Genomic DNA, 22164 nt, shown 5'->3' with positions numbered 1-22164 from the left:
AAGAGAAACATTATAGGCAATCACAAGTCTGAATATGCTTTAAAAAAAGAAACAAAACAAAACAGACAATTCAAAGGATTTTTAACTTAATGAGATCACCCAAAGCCTACTGTGGTTTCCTACAGTCTGGGGGTGGGCATGAAAGAATAAGAATGACCAAACTCCCCTACTAAGAAATGAAATGACATTTACCTAAATATCAATATACTTTGAAATGTTTGATGTCTTTAGCAACTATAATCTTAGCACTCAGGTCATAAGACAAGAATTTCAAGTTCAAAGCCGATTAATGCTATGCAAGTAGTTTAGGACAACCACCATACAGTGAAACTGTCTCAAAAATCACATATGGTGTTGTAGATTATTTTCTAAGAAGAACATGTGTTGCTTAGAGCCAACATGAGAGCTGAAAAGATGGCTCAGTGGTGAAGAGTGCTTGCTGCTCTTAGAGAAACAGAGTTTAGTTCTAAGCATCAACATTGGGCAGTACAAAACTGCCTCTAATACCAGCTTGAGGAGATCTAATGTTCTTCTCAAGCCTTGGTGGGAACCAGCACACATGTCTGTCTGTCTGTCTGTCTGTCTGTCTGTCTGTCTGTCTGTCTCTCTCTCTCTCTCTCTCTCTCTCTCTCTCTCTCACTTGTCTGGAAAACCAAAATAAATAAATAAATAAAATAGGAATTAAAATAAATCTTAAAAGGTAAGAGGTAATATAAACTACAGATAATGCTTAGTATAAGTTATTAAACAATTTAGGTTGTTAAAAAGAAAAAAAAAAAGAACAAGATAATAAAGTTAAAAGGTTCCACAAAATAAAAAGTATTATGGTTAGTTATAGTAAATTACATAATTAGAATTGCTCAAATTCACTGAACCACTACAACACATTCAATAAGCTTTTGTTATTTTTGTAAATCTTTCAAAATTGTTATTAATGTATTAGAGTACCGAGTATAATTAAACATCACTACACTATATTTTTAATACTATTATTCTCTGGTAGGAGTGGGATTTTTTGTTGTTGTTTTTGGCTTCTTCTTTTTTTTTTTTGGTTTTTCGAGACAGGGTTTCTCTGTGTAGCTTTGCACCTTCCCTGGAACTCACTTGGTAGTCCAGGCTGGCCTGGAACTCACAGAGATCCACCTGGCTCTGCCTCCCGAGTGCTGGGATTAAAGGCATGCACCACCACCGCCCAGCTGTTTTTGGCTTTTTTTATCTAGACAGCAACTAAATTTTTATAGAGAAGCTATAATGCATAAAATAAACACAAAACTTAGCAATTATCAGAAAATATTTATACTGATATTTGTTTTATTTCCTATTTCCATATAAGATGATATTATATTTTGTTTCTTTTTTTTAGTCATAGTGGGGTACAATGACCTCATAAAACAAAACAGAAATATTCTATAAAAAAAAAGATGTTATATTTTTGAAATCTGTTGGTATTCCAATATTAGGTGAACTTCTTATAGTCTAATGTGAAAGAATCACAGACTTAAACCAATAAGAGAGACACATGGTCTAGCATAGATAAGGACATTTAAGATAGTGATGATGCTCTGTTTCTCTACCCTGAGACAGCTCTCCTACCTCGGCACCTCGGCCCTGAAAATGTATGCCTGCTCCACTTTCACCTCTACCCACTCCTTGATTAGGGGCTCCCTTAGCTGCTGAGTAGAGCTGAACCAACCACAGATGCGGACAGATGAAGAAAAAGAGCATTAGTTAACAAAATCCAGATTCCTCTTCCATCTAAGAAAAGCCATCATGCAGAGCTGGCCTCATTCTTAAATCTACAAAAGCAACTTGTACTTGGGAGAGAGAGGGGGAGATAGGGGGTGAGGGGGGGGGGGAGAGAGGGAGAGAGAGAAAGGGAGAGGGAGGGAGACAGAGAGGGAGAGAGAGAGGGAGGTAGGGAGGGAGAAAGAGAGAGGGAGAGAGGGAGGGAGGGAGGAAGAGAGAGGGAGAGAGGGAGGGAGGGAGGGATAAAGGGAGGGAGGGAGAGAGAGGGGGAGAGGGAGAGAGGGAGAGAGGGAGAGAGGGGGAGAGAAAGAGAGAGGGAGAGAGGGGGGGAGAGGGAGAGAGGGAGAGGGAGAGAGGGAGAGAGAGGGGGGAGAGAGAGAGGGAGAGGGAGAGAGGGAGGGAGAGAGGGGGGAGGGAGGGAGAGAGAGGGAGGGAGGGAGGGAGGGAGGGAGAGGGGGAGAGGGAGGGAGAGAGAGGGAGGGAGGGAGGGAGAGGGGGAGAGGGAGGGAGAGAGAGGGAGAGAGGGGGAGAGGGGGGAGAGGGGGAAGGGAGGGAGGGAGGGAGGGGGAGAGAGAGAGAGAGAGAGAGAGAGAGAGAGAGAGAGAGAGAGAGAGAGAGAGAGAGAGAATTATCAATGAAACTGCTTACACAACCTGAAATATAACTGGAGCTTCCAAATACCACCTATGAACCCAAGTAATTTTAGGAAAAATTAACCCAAAGAATAAAGTTTGTGGCTATTTTTAACTAAAATTACAAGATTCCAAAAATAGTGATGAGAGATGTAGTTACTCTAAAGTGGTATTTTTCTCCTATTCCCAATATTTTACTTTAAGATGAGTCCTTTACCACTTGAGAAACATTTGAAAGCAGTGAAGCCAGAAAGAGAATTTTTCATAGCCATGCTTATACTATAAAAATGTCCACAGGAAAATATTAATAGTAAATGCTTATTCAATAATGTTAGCACAAAGATGTAAAATTATGAAAAGCCATGGGGATTCTGTCCTTGAAATGTCTACAAAACTGTTCTAATGGGATGTCTAATGCTAGCATCTAGGGAAGGGAAGGCAGGCACTTGACACTTGACGGTGCAAGTCAGGGATCTAGAGCCCACATGGAAAAGAGAACTGATTCCTTCAAGGTGTCCTGTAATCTCCTCATGCACCCTTAACAGGCACACGCATGCACAAACACAAATAAATGTAAGAAAAATTAAAATCTTACTGAAATGATCAGGTGATCCCAGAGTTGAAAACACACAAGTTAGGAACTGAAGTCGAACTTGAACTTCGGCACTATGGCTGTACCTACAAAGAACCATTCACAGAATTAACAGAAGCCCTAATTCTTTGTTTTTCACATTTTTTTGAGACAGGGTCTTCATACTATAGATGAAAGATAGCCGTGAACTCAAGGCAATCACCCTGCCAATCACTCGGATTACAAGTCTGAGGTGACCACACTCAAGAAGAGCCTACATCTTACAGTAAGATTTTTAATGTTCCTAATCATAACATAGGCCAAAAAAGCAGAAGCCCTATAAAGTTTATACAATGCCCCTTTGTCTTAAGTATACAGCTGCATGTATTAACAAGTTCATGAAAAATTTTAGGATATAACAAACTTATTTTCAAGTTAGTTATTTTTTTAAGCCTTTAAAAAAAATTTAGGGGGCTGGAGAGATGGCTCAGAGGTTAAGAGCACTGGCTGTTCTTCCAGAGGATCTGAGTTCAATTCCCAGCAACCACATGGTGGCTCACAACCATCTATGAGATCTGGCACCCTCTTCTGGCCTGCAGGCAGAACACTGTATACAAAATAAATAAAAATAAAAAAAATAAAAAAATTTTTAGATTTCTTTTATTTAATGTGCATAAATGTTTGCTTGTGCTCATAGAAGTTAGAAGGGCATCAGATTCCCTCATCCTGGACATACAGATCTTTATAAGCCACCATGAACCTAGTCTTCTGTAAGAGCAACCAGTACTCTTAATCACTGAGTCATCTCTCTAGTCTTCAAGTTAGTTTTTTTAAAGTATGTAAATAAAAAACTCAAAGGGAAAAAAACAGTACGTGAGAAATCATCAGTAAACAAAAGAAATGATATTTTAAAACTGTATGATATCTACATAAATTAAAAGTTAATAAATGAAAGACTACATGGTCCATCTGTACTGCACAAGTTTTATCACTATCCATGTAGATATTACTTAACACGGTATAAATCTAGTTCATAAAAAATATCTTACACAAAGTTGGTGCTACGAATTTTACTTCACATCTAGAAATTAACTGAACAAAATTTAATAGACAAGGTCTCTAAGGCTAGAGATGGCTCAATGGTTAAGAATACTGCCTGCTCTTCCAAAGGACCTGGATTCAATTCCCAGCATGCATTTGGTAGAGTCCACAACTATCTGTAACTCTAGTTTCAGGGAATTCTATGCCCACTTCTGGCCTCTGTGGATACCAGGCATGAAAGGAATGCAACAAATCACATGGATGTACATGAAGGCAAAACATGCAAACACATAAAGCAAAATAAATAAACAACTTAAAAATGTAGTTACAAACTTTAAAATAAAAGTATTACTACATTAAAAAAACACTAACCCTTTCTGGAGAATGTTTACTTTTAACTAACAATAATGACTTTCAATTAATTTGAGTAGTAAAAGTTAACCAAGTCCCAAGTAAAACAACCAAACTTTACTAAGAATTATGGGAGTAATATCATGAAAATCTTGTAACATAATGTCTTTGATTTTTTTACTCTTACAATTTTACATAAAAATAGTTACTTTTTACATGTTAATCAAAGAAAAGAAAGCAGAAAATTATCTATCAGAGGACAAGAAATCATTTAACCTACTCAAAAAAGTACTTACAATGCATGCTTCTGTCTTCCTTCTCTGATACCTTGAATGTAATACACCAGATTGTCAAAGAAAAGCTTCATCATGTTCAGTTCTTTTTCTGCCCACCTGGCCCAATTAGAAGAAAATAAAAATTTTTACAAGAGAAAAGGGCCTGAGAACAAAAGATACGCCTGAAATGGAGAAAGTGTAAGAAATCTTCAAATGTATAAGCTGTTGTTTTGATTTGGTTTGGCTGGTTTTCAAAACAGGGTTTCTCTGTGTAGCTCTGACTGTCCTGGAACTTGTTCTGTAGAATAAGCTAGCCTCAAACTGTTGGGATTAAAGACATGAGTCGCCATGCCCAGCTGACAGCACAACACCTTTATTGCCAGCACATGGGAGGCAGGTCCACCTCAATGAATCCATGGCTAGCGTGTTCTATTTAGCAAGTTTCAGGCTAGCCAAAGTTATATAATAAGACCCTGTTAACACAAAACATAATTTTTTTTTAAATTGGGCTGGAGAGATGGCTTGGTGATAAAGAGTACTGGCTACTCTCCTTAAAGAACCCCAGGTTCAATTTCCAGCACCCGCATAGCAAAAAAGCCTAAGAGATTAGAGAGTGTGACAGATATATGATATACCAACTGCTGAGTAACTGGTAACAGTTAGGCATAAGAGCTCAGAGCTTTTTCCTATCAGAGTATTACCCTTGAAAGAATTGTTTTAGCATTCATTAATCATAACTTCTCTGTAAGTATAAGTGAACAATAAGGTAGTGTTAAGATGATCACTATAAGATGATTTTGTACCATATTCTAGTGATAGGAAAAACGAAGAGAATGTGAGCATTTATTTTATTGCACATCTTTTTCAGGAGGTCTCTGCAGTAGTCACATATAATAAAAACGTCTTCCTAAAGTTAAAGCATCAAATGCTACAGTATTGTTCTCAAACTACAAAGAAAATAAGTCTACTAATAAATAATGTTCACATGGTTAAAAGACAGAAAAGGGGAGCAAAATATTTAAATTATGAAACTCAACTTTTTCTCTTAGGCACAGCAAAATCTACTACAAAGCCTAATAATATTATTTTCAAAAAAATCTTAAAAAGTATTTTGTATCTCTTATTCACTTACATTGTAATCCAATGTGTATCATAACTGCTACCAAACTGCTGAAAAGTACCAAACAGTTTTGGAAGAAGACGAAGTGAAATCACTACTGATCTGAAACAGTAAAAGCACATATTCATAGAATAAAACAAGTAACTGTAAATTGTCACAGATACCTAGTCCTTAAGAATCTTAAAAGTTCTCAATGTACTTTACATATAAATATATCCTTACAAAAATAATTGTTTTTAATGTCTTTATATTTGTAGGCAAAAATTCAAGTTTCAAAATTTCCAAACCAAGACTTATAATAAGACTTAGGGAGCAGGTGTGGTAATGTACGTCTTTAATCTCAGCGCTCAGGAGGCTGTGAGTTCAATGCTAGCCTGGTATACAAAATGAGTTCCAGGCCACTCAGGGCCATACAGAGAGAACCTGTCTCAACACAAACAAAAAACCCAACTAAACAAAGTAAAAATACCTGGTTTAAATCCAAGGTGAAAGAGCCTTTTAAAGTGTACTTTATGACAGTTATTATCACTTTTCCCAAATTATGATATTATTTATATAAAAATGGATCCTCACTGCCTCATAAACAATATTTCTTAAAGTGCACTTCATACTCTAAAGAGAAATGGGAAAGGAGAGGGAGTCACTCTGCCGAGGAGATGCCTCAACTGAAGAAGGCTGACCTTCGGGCTGGAAGGGAACTAATGACACACATCTGCCTGACATGAGTGAAGGCCTGGGAAACGCCCACTGTGTGAGGTCAAGGCAGGCAGGAGGTTCTGTGCAACACCCTTTGTTTTATACATGAAAAACTATACAAATATACTAAATACATAGTTGCCTTTAATTTTTTTGGAGGGGGAGGATGGGTCTCAGACAGGGTTTCTCTGTGTAACCCTGGCTGGCCTGGAACTCACAGTGAACCACCAGTCTCTACTTCATGAGTGCTGGGATTAAAGGCGTACACCACCACCTGGCTATAGTCGCTTTTAAAATAAGCCAAAGAACTTAAAGACAAGATTTTCAACGAATATAAAAATATAAAATCGCACATAAAAAGTATGAAGGCAGAAAAAAGCAAAAAAGAAAACAGTATTTAATAGAACTAGAAAGGAATACACCACACTGGTATGAACTAAAGAGTAAAGGGACAGTAATAAAAATAATATCCAATGACATCTAAGAACTAAGTGAATATTTTAAATAAATATTTAAAACTTTTAAGTGTCTTGAAATAGTCAAACATATTTTCCAATAGAATGGCTCAGTAAGAAAAAAATTACTTATTGAACAACCCTGATCACCTGAGCAATAACCTATGAGCCACTAGCCCTGGTTTATATGCTGGGCATTAAACCTAGGTTTGTACAAACTAAACAAGCACTCTATTGCCTACAGTTTATAATCTAAAATCAACATCAAATAATCCTCTCTCAAGCTTCGTGAAGAACAACTGGTTTTGACTTATGTATTAAATATGTCTCAGTCTATCTAACGGCATGTGTGCACTCACACTTGAACCCAGGCACATGTGTGGAAATCAATGGAGAACCTGGAGGAGGGGGAAACACAAGGTGTGTCCAGGCTAGGGAACATGTGCTTGTACGCACTGAATCATCTCACTGGCCCAGCATTACTGGTTTTATTTCTAGGTATATATGTATATGTAAGTATATGTGTTGCTGGTAATAGAACAGGCCTTGCACATGCTAGATATATATTTTATCACTGTACATCTCCAGGCATCATTAATGGTTTTTATTTTTCTGAAAAATTTACCTAAAATAGAACACATCAATTTCATTTGTCTTTACAAAAATAAAATCAATGAGAAACCACAAATGAAAAATAGAGAACAGTATCATCACAACCACAAAAGCAAATTTCCAAACTGTTTATAGAATACAATTTCAACAACAGTTTTTTAAAAAAGATTAAGACTTGGACTGGAGAGAATGCTAGATGGTTAAGAGCACTAGATGATCTTCCAGAGGACCCGGGTTTGGTTCCCAGCACTCAAACGGTAGCTCAGAACCATGATTCCAGTTCTAAGGGATCCTATACCCACTTCTGGCATCTACAGATACTAGGCATGGACATGGTAAAAAACATAAAAACAGGAAAACACTAATACACATAAAACATCAATAATAAAATTTCATTAAAAAAAAAAACCCTTTAGTGTGAGTGAGTGAGTGAGTGTGTGTGTGTGTGTGTGTGTGTGTGTGTGTGTGTGTGTGCGTGTGTGTGTTGTGTGCGTTCCAAAGTCTGTTCGGTTCTTTCCCTGTGCTGGTCAAAAGGAACAAACTCTGGTTTTCCGTCTTGGCAGCAGCACCTTTACCCAATGCCTCTTTCTTTATTTCCAAATAAACCTTGTGTGGAGAGCTGATGTTCAAAAGACTGCGACAAAGAAGCTGCTCTCCAGAAGCTGGTCATCTATGACTGGTCTAGTGCCAGATGTCACAGGAACATGCGATTCAGGTCACAGAGTGGGTCTCTTTCTGGTCCCCTTCTTCACCCCCATGGAAACGAGGTCTCACTATGTAGTCCAGATTGGCCTCAAATTCACAATCCTCCTGTCTTAGTCTCTCAAGATCTAAGATTACAGGTGTGGGTGACCATAAGTAGTATTTTCTACTTTGTAAAAATCTACTTTACTGGAATATGAATGACATTTAAAAACTACGTATTTTATGTACTCAACTCCATGAGTTCTTAACCTCATTCTTTTATACATGATAGAAGTTGAAACCAAAAGAAAATGCTCATCTACTTAGAATAATTGTTTCTAAATGTTTACATTTTAAATTAAGTTAATTCACTTTTTGTTTAACTTCTTTATAACACGAGAAAGTTCAAGAACATTTTAATGCAATTTGAACAAAATAACCACAACTGTGTTGCCAATATCAAAGAAAGTGTAAGTTATGTATGAAAGTATCATAATGAATCCAATTATTTAGAAAATACACTCTAATCATTACAAAAAAAATAAAGGGAGTATTACTAATCCTTTGATTATGCTAGAAAGAAGCTGATCTGGGTGCAGAATAAAAAAAAGAACTACCACTGAGAGATCAAGTGTTGACCTTTAAGAAAAATGCCCCTCAACAGAACATGGCAACCCTAACAGCTGAGAGGTGAATGTATGTGCACATTAAGTACTATGAGAACAGCACACCCATTCTGTACAAGGGCACAGAAACAACTGTTACTCAACAAGAAAAAAAGTGCAATTCTTGTTTACCTGTTGTTTCCTAAATTTTCAAGGCAGCCTTCAATGAATCTCATTCGAATCTGTCTATCCGTAAACCAACAAACCAAAGAACAGAGAAGTTTCTCTGCCTCATTTATTAATCCTTCAGAAAGATTAACCTACAAAAAACATATATAGTTATTTCTTATCTTGACTGCATTTTGCTGTAATTTTTATGTCCTTTTGGATTTATTATACAACTTACTGCATCATCATCTTGCACTATATCCCATAATAAAGTGTTTCCTTTCTTGCAGACATTATCCAAATTAATGTCTGTCACAGCATTACTGTTGAATTGATGTTTATGAACTGCAGGACCTAAAAGTACAAAAGATAACACATTATAGATGAAGACAGCTGAGTGTAATCAGAAATGACAGAATTTATAAATTAGCAAATCCAAAGAAAAATATAATAAATTTTGAGCTTATAAAATATAATATTGGCATAATTATTTCACTAATGAATGAATGAACATCAATAGGTCTGTTTATAATTAAGGCTAAAGTGAAATAATATTTTCATTATATTGTCTCTATTTTTAATAAATATGAATGTATCATATCAAGGACTGCATGAATACCTAGAATTCTTATGAAGCATACAGATAACTTATTTGAAATAAGACTTTAATCACTGGACATACTGGTAGATACCCTTAGGTATAATCATCTAAAATTCTTAGTTTTGGGGGCTTATGTTTGTTTTCTATTTATTTATTTTTGCAGTCTGACTGCTGTTTCCCCTCCTTTCTCTTCTCCCAGTCCCTCCCTCCTCACCTCCACTCTGCCTCCCCCATCCACTCCTCCTCCATTTCTATTCAAAGATGGGGAGGCCTCTGACAGATATCAACCAAACATGGCAATATCAAGTTGAAGGCTTGATGAGGCAACCCAGTATGAGGGTAAGGGTCCCAAAAGCCAGAACAAGGGTCAGATACAGACCCTGCTCCCACAAAATAGATCCATATCAATCACCCTGTATAAAACTCAAGTCCAAGGGGATCAAAGACCTCAACATAAAACTGGATACATTAAGAGAAAGTGGGGAGTCGCCTTGAATGCATTGGCACAGGAGAGAATTTCCTGAGCAGAATACCAAACTTGAAGGCACTAAGATCAACAACTAACAAACAGGACCTCATGAAACTAAAAAGCTTCTGTACCGCAAAGGAACACAGTACAAAATGTCAACAGTACAAAATGGCAGCCTACAGAATGGGAAAATATCTTCACCAACCCCACATCAGAGAGAGGGCTAATTTCAAAAATGTATAAAGAACTCAAGAAATTAGACATCAACAAACCAAATAATCCAATTTAAAAATGGAGGGCAGATCTAAACAGAGAGTTCTCAGCAGAAGAATCTCAAATGTCTGAGAAACAAAAGAAATGTTCAACATCCTTAGCCATCAGGGGAATGCAAATCAAAATGACTCTGAGATTCCATCTTACACCCATCAGAATGGCTAAGATAAAAAACACAAGTGACAACTCATGCAGGCAAGGATCTGGAACAAGGGGAACACTCCTCCATTGCTGGTGGAAGTGGAAACTTGGACAGCCACTCTGGAAATCAATATGGAGGTGTCTCAGAAAAATTGGGATTTGATCTACCTCAAGACCCAGCAATACCACTTCTGGGCAAATACCCAAAGGACACTCCACCATACCACAAGGACACTGATTTTCGTTTGTTTTTTTCTTTAGAGGAAAGATTGAGTATAGTGGGGCATTGTATACCTTTAATTCAAGCATTCAACAGAGGCAGGTGAGGTCTCTGTGAATTCCAGGTCAGCAAAGTTACCTGGTGAGACCCTGCCATCACCACCACCACCTCGTCACCCCTGTCCCCACAACACATACCAGGCAAAAAGGGAGAGGATGAAGAGCACTGGCTGCTCTTCCAGAGGACCCAGGTTTGATTGTCAGCACCCACAAGTGGTTCACAACTGGTTTGTTAACTCCACTCCCTGGTATATGACACCCTCTTCTGGCCTTCATTGGCAGTGCATGCACATTGTACACAGACATACATGTGGGCAAAACACCCGTACACAGAAAAATAAATAAATGAATAGAATCGTTTTTGAAAAAATGTATTGGATTTATACTCCAAATAGCCAATTTAATCAAAAGATTCTAACTTAACAAATCAGACTTTCTAATAAAAGTTTTCCAAAGTGTCCGTTATTTTATACTCCTCATGAATTTCCAATTGTTGTACGTTCTTTTGATTTTATGTGCATTGGTGTTTTGCCTGCGTGTATGTGTGTGACAGGGTGTCAAAACCCCTACAGCTGGAGTGTCATACATTTGTGAACACCCTGTGGGTGCTGGGAATTGAATCCAGGTCCTCTGGAAGTGCTCTTAAATTGCTGAACCATTTCTCCAGTCCCCCTGTTGTACATTGTTAATGTCGGTCTTTAAATTTACCATTCTGTTATGTGTTTAGTATTAACTCATGTAGAATGAACTACAATCATTTCTTCTTCTATAAAGTAACTGTTCAAATCTTTTTATTTTATTTTATTTTATTTTATTTTTTGAGATTGTTCAATCTTTTGTTCAAGTTTTTTGTTGCTGTTTTAGAGAAAGTGTTTTATTATAATATCCACAAGCTGACCTCAGATTATTCAGCTATGGAAATCCTTCTATATCAACCTTCTGATAACCTGAGAATATAAGCATACATCACACCTGCATCCCATATGCAAATTTCACTGTTTGTTTCAATGTGTTGGAAGGGTTCATTAGAATACTCAAACTTTTGTTAACGTTGTTCGAAGGATTAATACATAACCATTTGGTTTAATTTCTAACTTCATATAGTAAAAAACGTGTAAAAAACTACATGACTTAAGGGAAAATACATGACACAGGAATGAAAACAACATGGCATCAAATTCATGCTGGTGTCCTCAAACTACTGTAAAACAACAGGAGCACAACAATACTGCTTCTACCGGGAACCAACCTACCAGGTTTCCTGAAACTGTAATGCTCTATCATTCCAAAACCTAAACTGGTGTGTGCTGATGGTATATAATCAAGAAGAGGATTAAATGTATTTAAACTAACAATTCTAAAATTTATTTTTCCCTTTTTCTTTTTTTCCTTTTCCTTCTTATTCTTCTACTTAATCATTATCATCTTCTATTATTATTTTGTTGTTGACTGGAGATAGAGGCTTGCTTTCTATATAGTACAAGCTGGCCTCGAGATTAAGATTCTCTGCTTGAGGCTGAGACTACAGGAATGTCTATTAGTCTTTAACCTTAATCTCCATTCCTTCAAATCTGGCGAGGTTCAATTACTTTTAAGTTCAATTTAGAGTGATCTGACTAACCACTTCTCAAACATTTTCATCACCAAATGAAGAAAGACCTTTCTTTTTTTTTTAGCAGATCTCTTATTTTCCCAACCCTCCCTAACTCCAAGCAATCTGTACCTCTGTCTTTATAGATCTGATCACTCTAGGCACTTCAGAGAAATGGAATCATACACCATATGATAATCTTTTGTGCTGTATTTATCTGTGGGTCCTAAATTTCTAAAAATAAAATCTACCATAACCACATTTCCCAAAATATTTTTTTTTTTTTTTTTTTTGGTTTTTTCGAGACAGGGTTTCTCTGTGTAGCTTTGCGCCTTTCCTGGAACTCACTTGGTAGCCCAGGCTGGCCTCGAACTCACAAAGATCTGCCTGCCTGTGCCTCCCGAGTGCTGGGATTAAAGGCGTGCGCCACCACCGCCCGGCCCAAAATATTTTTTTTACCTATCACTAATATGCATTGGCTTCCCCAATTGAACATCACTGGATGAAAATACAGACTCAATAGCAGAGTACTGGCTGACAATGCACAGCCCTTGCTTCTATGACCCAGTACCTCACACTAACAAAAAGGCCTCAGTTATTCTCACGATGGAGTATTTATACTGCTTCTATTATCTTGACAAAAAAAAAAAAAAAAAGCCGTTGTTGAAGTTATTTGGCAAAACCATTTAAACATAACATTAACAGTTTATTCTTTTTAACCATGCAATTAAATTAGTCCAGGTTTGAACAAGGTAATATTGACTTACTATAGAATCTTACCTTGACTAAGATGTTCATGATAAATAGATGCTAAATTGGGAAGATGTTGTTGAAGATGAGATGTTAGTTCTGCATGTGAATTTATCTGAACTAGTTCCTCTTCACATCCAGATTCTTCACCATCAAAATCAGCCATATTTTTTTCTGATTTTGCACTGACCTGCGAACTACTGCAACTGACATCATCTGCACTTAGCATGTCATCAACCATATGTCTACAACACACAGAAAACCATAAACTTAGTAATTACAAACTTTTTATTTATTTATTTATCTATTTATTTGGTGCTAGTGATTAAACCCAGGTCCTAGCCAGGCGGTGATGGCGCACTCCTTTAATCCCAGCACTCAGGAGGCAGAGGCAGGCAGATCTCTGTGAGTTTAAGGTCAACCTGGGCTACCAAGTGAGTTCCAGGAAACCTAGTCTCCAAAAACCAAATAAATAAATAAATAAATAAGCAATATTTTGTTTGTTTTTTCAAAATAGGGTCTCACTATGTAGCTCTGGATGTCCTGAATTCACTATGTAGACCAGGGTGGAATCAAAGCCACAGACATCCACTTGCCACAGGCTTCTTAGTACTGGGATGAAAGGTAAATGCTTTGATATAAATTTTTTTTAATCTCTCCTATAACATTTAGCACAAATTATTCCACAAACAGAAACTAAGCTGTGTGGTCTGTGTTGGCAGTGGGTTGAAATATTTTAACAATATGGAATACTGAGACATTTATAAAAACTATGAAAACTTCAATATATGGACTAGTTAATTTTGTAACATATACTCATCATATTTATATTCTATAAAATATGCATATTAATATATCTTACTACAATAATTTCAAAAAACCCATCTTAGGCAATATTAATATTACTTGTTATGTACTATTATAGAAACTCAATTTAACAATATGAAACCATAAATTTTGTTTACATTTGTTCATGTAAGTACATTATCAAATGATATAGTAGAGAACACAAAATATTCAACTTAAGGCAGCAATCTAGGAAGTTATTATTAATTGAGGAGGTCTCAAAAGCATGGATCAAAAGTACACCACCAACTTAACATGAACAGCACCCTGCATTTAATCCTAGGCACCACCAAAAAACTTCAAGTCTCCAAATTAATTTCCTTCAACTCAATAAGGATCTATTTAAGTGGTCCATATTTCTAAATAATACCACATTGGGTATTTTTCAAGATATCAAAGACAAAATGATGAAAAAATAAGGAGAAGTTCAGGATTGATACAAAGACTCACAAGTAATACCATACATACAGAATATAAAAAAGGCTTAAGGAAAATTTCAATTATTAAAACTTGTGGGGTAGACATTTAACATCTAATAATTTTGGTTTTTAATTTATTAGGGGAGTGGGTCTGTACTGTAAAAGATATCCAATCTTTGAAACTGAATGTATTTATTGCACCTTCGTTTTATCACACACTACCACCTGCTTTGTCAACATCATAAGTACTGCTAGGGACATTTATAATGTGTGCATCTACAATATGAGGCATTAGCCAAAAGTTCTAATTAGTGGTGATTTGACTCCCACAGAGATATTTAACAATGTCTAGCTACAATTTTTATTTTGTAATTGTTAAAAAAGAGGGGATACTGGCATCTACAGACAGGGGCTGAGGATGGAGCAAAACCACAAACAATATCCAGGAAGCATTCAGACAGTTGGGAATTCAAACTAAAGAATCATCTGGTTCAAAACAAGTGTCAGGAGTAAGAAACACTGCCTTGAGCTGGAGAGATGGCTCAGTGGTTAAGAGCAATGCCTGTTCTTCAAAGGACCCAGGTTCAATTCCCAGCACCCACATGGCAGTTCACAACTGTCTGTAAGGGATCTGACATCCTCACACAGACATGCACACAGGCAAAACACCAATGCGCATAAAATAAAAATAAATCATCACAAAAATTAAAGAAACAGTCACTTAAAAACTTAAATGTCTTTATGGTGAAAATAAAAGGGAAGTAATATAACATATATACATATATATAGTTCACTTAACTAAACTGAATAGCAAGTCTTTCTTAGAAAAGTCATCCTGATAAACATTTGTCTCACCATCAACCCAAAATGTAACTAGCTATAGTGACAAAAAAAAAAAAAAAAAAAAATCACAGGTTAAAAGCTAATTACATGTTTGTGGCAATCACAGTAGCCCATGAAATTCTCATAATACAGCCATGATAGTTTTTTTTTTTTTTTTTTTTTTTTTTTTAAAAGGCTGCCAGGCATGGTGGCCATGGAAGTTTTTGTTTGTTTTGGTTTCTGTTTTTTTTAAAAAGAGGTTCACGGGCATAGTGACACAAGCCTGGAATCCCAAGCAGAGGCAGACAGATGTCTGTGAGTCTGAGGACAGCCTGGTCTACACAGTGAGACCCTGTCTCAAAAAAGGTAAGAAAAATTAAGACTTAATCCTGCCTAATTCTACAAGTAATGGAATCACTTGTTGCTAAATACGATATACTTCACAAACACACAAGTCTTTTACCACAGCTATACTTACTATTATCCTAAAATTAGAAGGTCAATGTTTTTCATCAACATTTAGTTCAAGTGTCCACAAGCAATTCTGCTTGTGCTTTCAGGGAATTGCTATAACAAAAAGTTCAAGATCCAAGTTTATGCTGCCTAGTACAATATTTGCTATATCCATGTGGCTATTATTGTACAGGGCAAAAATGGCTGTTTTAAATAGAGATGTATTGTAATTTTAGCAATATAAACTGAAGAAAGTCAAAGATATAGCTAGGCAGCAGATGCTTGCATATCATTTGCAAAGCACTGTATATAATTCTCAGCTCTGGAAAATGTTAATATTGAATATTTAAATAGAAATAAAAAATATTTCAGTTTTTGTACTGGTTAATGTACTTATGCTCTTTTAAGTATTACTTGCTTAAATAAAATTTGTCATGAAAATGAACCTTACTTTTTTCAGTCCCCATGGACTGAACCCAGGGCCTTGAGGTACACTAGCAGCAATCACATTGTCCTTCACTGTACTAAGTTGATGACAATAAATTCAACATTATCTATTTGAGAATTCCATTTATATTTTTGCATTACATTACTCCTAAATAGTACTCAACTAAAATAAATAGTAATTAAAGAAGTAGTAGCAGTATTTCACTATAAGAAATACAAACAGTGCCTTCATTTTTAAGCATGCTTACCCATCATGATGGTGGTGGTGGTGGTGGTGGTGGTGATGGTGGTGGTGGTGATGGTGGTGGTGGTGGTGCTGTGGACCAATAAACTGCCGACAATTAAACAATTCATTCCCAATAGTCTCCCCAAGGAAGTCCCCACTTCGTGTGATACAAGACTCCTGAGAACCTTGTGCTATGTGAGCAGAACTCATTTCCGCTGAAATATCATGCTCTGCATCTTCTGAGTGAGCACAGGCATCTAGCATTCGTATTCGATTATCTACAGATGGCAATGACTCAGTATTAAAAACCACGTCCTTTCCTGTTCCGCCGCTTGTCCCATTTCTCTCAGATGTGCCTTGGGATTCCCCCAAACAAATGCCTGCTTGATTTTCTAACTTTCTGTTTCGAAGTTCTGTACCACAACTATTTTTGGGAGGATTGTGACCACGATCATCATCTTCTTCTTCTTCTTTAAGGGCTTCAATGTCCGCAATGTCTTCTGATTGCACCTCACTTCCAGGGCTGCCAGCTGACTGGCTTGCATGGCTCGAATTGACTTCATTGCTGGATCCATCACTATGCCCACTGCTGCTACCAGGACCACTGCTGCCATCCTCGCCACTGTTAGCAGTTTCATCAGAACTTCCTTGCATGGATTCCTATATTCATAAACAAATATATTTAAAAATTCAGTCCAGTGAGAAAGAAACTGGCACGTAGATAATGTGCTATTCTTTTTTAAAAATTACATTTATTTATTATCAGTGTCTATATGCACATGTGCTACAAATGCAGGAGTTGGTTCTCTCCTACTGGGGATCCCAGGGATCCTTGGTTTGTCAGACTTGATGGCAAGTGCCTTTACCTCTGAGAAATTTTTGAGCCCCACAACGAGTCTTTTGGTTTGTTTGTTTGGCTGGTTGGTTGGTTGGTGTTTCAAGAAAGGGGTTTCTCTGTATAGCGCTGGCTGTCCTGAAGTGGAACTTGCTCTATAGACCAGGCTAGCCTCAACATAACAAACTTTTTTAAAATGCTGACAACAGTCCTGCCATATTTCTATGAACACTACAAAATAAATATAAACCTCACAGGACATCAAAAGTCCTATGTGAAGAAATTCAAGTGTGGTATTTATAGTCCCAGTTCCAACAACAAGCATGGCACGGACTTTCTAAACTCTATTCAGAGGACAAAGCATGCACTGACCTCTGTGTCGGAGAGTCGCGGCTGCACGTGTTTGCTTCTGTTAATAAGCTGCTCCTCCATTTCAATGTCACTGGCTCCACTCTGGTGGGTGTCACTGTTGTCACTGCTCTGAGGACTTGCTGCAGGAGACCCTAAAATACATTTTTAAATTCTTGTTTCTGATTTAAATTAATATGCATCTGATTAGGACACCAAGCTTTGATTCTTTGAGTTATCAAAGCTTATGTGAAGCACCCAAAAAAGTCTAAATGTGTTATTTCTAATGATAAACATAAACTCAATTAAAACCTAAATACTAACGATTTTAAATAAAACTGGTAAGATGAGATATGGGGTTATAGCTCAATGATAGAGTCGTTTGCTGTCTAGCAGGCTTCAGACTACCAAAGTTGAAAAAATAAAACAAAACAAAAAGGTAAGGGAAGATGAATATTTTAACAATCTGTCTCTTTCTCAAAATACAATTGGGACTCGAGCATACACTGCATGAACATATACACTACAGAGACCAATGAGCTCAAAGATCACCAAAACTCCAAGTCACACTGCCATGCATTTCTAAGGCTCGACTTACAAGGTGAAGGAGCTGCTCTCCTCAGCTCTTCTTCCTCTGAAGGGAAAGGAAAAAACAGGAGGGAAACATTCTAAGTGACTGAGCTTCTCTACGACAGCACAGATGTTGTTTATGTATGTAAGACACAGAGAGGAAAACTGTCAGTTACGGTGGTGTCCGATCAGAAAAACAGTAGTACAGAATGTCAAAAGAAAACTGGGTTTAAGTGCATAAAGTTTTAGAAATTCCTTCAAAATTACCCATACATGCAACCAATACGTTAGAAAAACTGATGTACAAAATCCAAAAATTGTTAGAATGTACTAACAGAACATTTTGTTCCTTTCTGACAAGAAAAATTAAACATGAGAAAAGTTACAAACATCTGAAAACATGTGCACTGTTTGAAGGTTAAATGAAAAACAGTAACCAAAACCACTTTAATAATCATTGGATACACAGCCTACTTCCCATATCCACCTGTCGAATATCTTTTATCTAAAATGCACAGAATTTTAATGTGTCTCAGATTATGCTTATTCTAAAATTTTAGAATTCTAAACACAAGATTCATTTTTAATTCATACTCTTCTTTAAATATTTATGTATTTTATGTGTAAGAGTGCTCTACTTCCATGTAGCCCACATGACAGCAGAGGGCATTGTATCCCATTATAGATGGTTGTGAGCCACCATGCAGTTGCTGGGAATTGAATTCAGAACTTCTGGAAGAGCAGCCAGTGCTCTAAACTGCTAAGTCATCTCTCTAGCCCTTGAATCATATACTTCTTACACAAAACTTCCATTTTCAGGCTAAAAATAATTTTTCATATTCTCTGCAGTGCACTTAGAACTAAATGGTGATAGTTATATAAGTAAAGATGTAGGATTTTCTATGTATAGCAACATGTCTTTATTCAACAAAGTTGTGGGATTTGTAGTGTTTTGAATTTTCAGATTAGGAATGTTCAAACTGCACTAGTAGAAAATACTTGACACCTTACTAATAAAATCAAAATTCAGTACAACTTTATTTCAAACTACAATATATTTGACTAACCTTTTTTATTTCCAATGGGCATATTAGTGTTCAGTAAAGATGCAAAAGAACTTTGTTTAGATAGCTGGGCCTTAGCTGCAAGTGCATTATTCCACAATGCTTTAATTAACATGGATGCCAAGTACAGTGTCTAAAAGAGAAAGAAGAAGGTCAGAGGCTCTGAGACTGACACATAAGAAATTTAACACCTTTTGACTCGAAAAACCAAAAAAAAAAAAAAAAAAAAAAAATAAAAGAAATTTAACACCTTTTAAAAATTCTAAATGAAATTAAAACAGCACAAAAACTACAATCGAAACTATCTGAACAACTAAGCACAATTATAATGTGCAGGAAACAAAACACACAACTATATTCTCAATGTATTACCTGTTCAGTATGAACACTTGGCTCAAGAGCTGAGACAAGATTAAGTAAATGTCTAAGCGGTACAGGATCCAGATTCTTGATGAGTGAAGGGAACAAGTCATGAATATATCGACTACAATGCTTCAGCTAGAAAATAAAAAAACAAGTTTAACAAGTTCCCTAAGTAATTTAATTAACTAATATTAAAAAGCTGGGTTGTAGCCGGGTGGTGGCAGCACACACCTTTAGTCCCAGCACTCAGAAGGCAGAGGAAAGCAGATCTCTGTGAGTTCAAGGCCAACCTGGGCTACAGAGTGAGTTCCAGAAAAGATGCAAAGCTACACAGAGAAACCCTGTCTCGAAAAAACAAAACAAAATAAATAAATAGTAAAAATTAAAAAAAAAATTAACTGACTTACCTTAACAAAACAAACTAAAACCTAATTTTTAGTCAGAAAAGGGAAGCAAGTAATTATATAAGTTTTCATAATTCTAATATAAAGAGGATTCCAATATCATTAACATAAAAGAAGTCTAAGAGAGCTTGAGGAAATAGCTCAGAGAAAAGAATACATTTAGAGTGTGAAATCTTCGTTTAATCACCAATACTAAAATAATGACTATAAGGCTGGAAAGATGGCTCAGAGCACTGGCTTCTCTTCCAGAGATCCTGACTTCAATTCCCAGCAACCACATGGTGGCTCACAACCATCTGTAATGAGATTTGGTGCCCTCCTTTGTTGTATAGGCAGGCAGGCAGACAAAACACTGTATATTATACATAATAAATAAATCTTTTTCAAAAATGACTATAATGTAGGCAATTAAAACCAAAAAAGGGGCTGGAGATGGCTCAGCAGTTAAGAGCACCTGGCTGCTCTTCCAACGGAATCAGGTTCAATTCTTACCACCCACATGGCAGTTCATTGCTACCTGTGACTCCAGTTTCAGGAAATCTGAAACCTTCAAACAGACATACATCCACAGACAAAACATGAATGCACATGAAATAAAAATAAATTAAAAAGAAAAAAAAAAAGCCAGGCAGTGGTGGTGCAAGCAATTAATCCCAGCACTCGGAGGGCAGAGAGGCAAGTGAATCTCTGAGTTTGAGGCCAGCCTGGTCTACAAAGACAGTTCTAGTACAGCCATGATGTTACACAGACAAACCTTATCTCAAAACACCAAAAAGAAAAATATTAATAATAATAATAATAATAATAATAATAATAATAAAGTTAAAAACAAGTGTTTTCAGATAGCTTCTATTCCAATTATTAGAATTTTACAAATATTTAACAACTTCTAAAGAACACTAGAAATTCTTCTCAAAATAATCTAAGAACAAACCAAATGGTAAGAAAAATTCTGTAGCCGGTTGGTGATGTTACACACCTTTAGTCCCAGCACTTGGGAGGCAGAGGTAGATGGGTCTATAAACTCAAGGCCAGCCTGGTCTACAAAGTGTGTTCCAGAACAGCCAGGGCTACACAGAGAAGCTGTGTTTTGAAAAATAAATTTTAAAAAAATTAAGAAAGAAAGAATGAAAAATTCTGTTTAATAAGAAGTAGAAATCTGAAATATATAAGGAAAATGTAATATTAACCATAAGTATAGTGGGATTTACATATTACGTTTGATTTTGGTAATCAAATACCTTACGTTTTGTTGAAAAAATTCAAAAGAAAACTAAAATTTTGTAAGAGGCAAAAAATATTCTAAGCATATACATATATATATATATATATATATATATATATATATATATATATATATTTCATTTCTATATATAAACTAAACTTAAAAGCATAGACTATCAGGCATTCTATTGTTCAGTGACAATGAAGTCACAGAGTTCAATCCCCAATACCTACATGGTGTGAGAAGAGAACTGATTCTACAATTTGTTCTCTGACCTCCACATGCCCTCTCAAACACTAAAATGGGATTTAAAAAATCTTCAAGAACACAATGCACAAACAAAAGATCATAAATAGAGAAATTATAAAACAAAAAGTAAAAAGAACACTGAAAAGTACAATAGCTGAAATAAAAATACACTACAGGGGTTCAAACCTAGGCTTGAGCTACAAGAAAGACTTAGGAGGCTGGAGAGATGGCTGAGTGGGTTAAGAGCACTGGCTGCCCTCACAAAGGACCTAGTCAATAAAGCTCACATATACATCCAAAGCATGAGAACATGATTCACATGCCCAGCATCCAAGTAAAAAGCTAGGCATGGTAGTGCACCTGTAAACCTAAACACCAACAAAAAGCAGAAGAACCCCCAGAGATTGCTAGCCAGGCTAGTCTAGCTGATTAAGTGACTTCCAGCTTAAATGAGAAACCACGAATCCAAAAAATACAAAAAACAAAAACAAACAAACAAACAAAAAACCCACAAAAACCCCACAGGTAGAGAGCAAGTGAGGAATACACCTAATGTGGACCTCAGGCCTTCACATGCACATACTTGTGCTTAACTACTGGCAAATGAACATGTATATACTTGAATCCACCACAGAGACTAAAATAGAAGAAAAACAAAAATGACCAAATCCCAAACAACTTGTCCCCAAAGAAAATACATGAAAAACCAAGGAAAAAATGACTCTGAAATTAATTAGCACACATTAATAACCTACACACAAAAGAAGTCAGAAGAAATAAAAATATGGGCTGAGAAATGGTTCAATGGTTAAGAACATTGGCTGTTCTTCCAG

At 36.4% G+C, this 22164-nt stretch overlaps 1 protein-coding gene across 9 annotated transcripts in view; it reads right to left on the bottom strand.

The window, feature by feature from the left end:
- Window positions 1–22164, bottom strand: part of Usp34 (ubiquitin specific peptidase 34) — a 180919-nt gene that overhangs the window by 103113 nt on the left and 55642 nt on the right. For 6 of the 9 annotated variants that reach the window (XM_076547054.1, XM_076547052.1, XM_076547053.1 and 3 more), the window contains 11 exons: window positions 19463–19588; window positions 19094–19223; window positions 18055–18090; window positions 17481–17611; window positions 16296–16933; window positions 13091–13305; window positions 9195–9310; window positions 8981–9108; window positions 5749–5838; window positions 4638–4733; window positions 2974–3056 (listed from right to left, as the gene is read on the bottom strand). In XM_076547054.1, the coding sequence (XP_076403169.1) occupies window positions 2974–3056; window positions 4638–4733; window positions 5749–5838; window positions 8981–9108; window positions 9195–9310; window positions 13091–13305; window positions 16296–16933; window positions 17481–17611; window positions 18055–18090; window positions 19094–19223; window positions 19463–19588 (1789 nt within the window). The remainder of the gene's footprint in view (window positions 1–2973; window positions 3057–4637; window positions 4734–5748; window positions 5839–8980; window positions 9109–9194; window positions 9311–13090; window positions 13306–16295; window positions 16934–17480; window positions 17612–18054; window positions 18091–19093; window positions 19224–19462; window positions 19589–22164) is intronic. The other 3 variants (XM_076547050.1, XM_076547051.1, XM_076547056.1) reach the window with 1 other exon arrangement.

The sequence above is a fragment of the Peromyscus maniculatus genome, chromosome 10 (genome assembly GCF_049852395.1).
Source record: "Peromyscus maniculatus bairdii isolate BWxNUB_F1_BW_parent chromosome 10, HU_Pman_BW_mat_3.1, whole genome shotgun sequence".
In the NCBI taxonomy this organism is placed as follows: Eukaryota; Metazoa; Chordata; class Mammalia; order Rodentia; family Cricetidae; genus Peromyscus; species Peromyscus maniculatus.
This window is presented reverse-complemented; position numbering and strand designations above follow the sequence as displayed.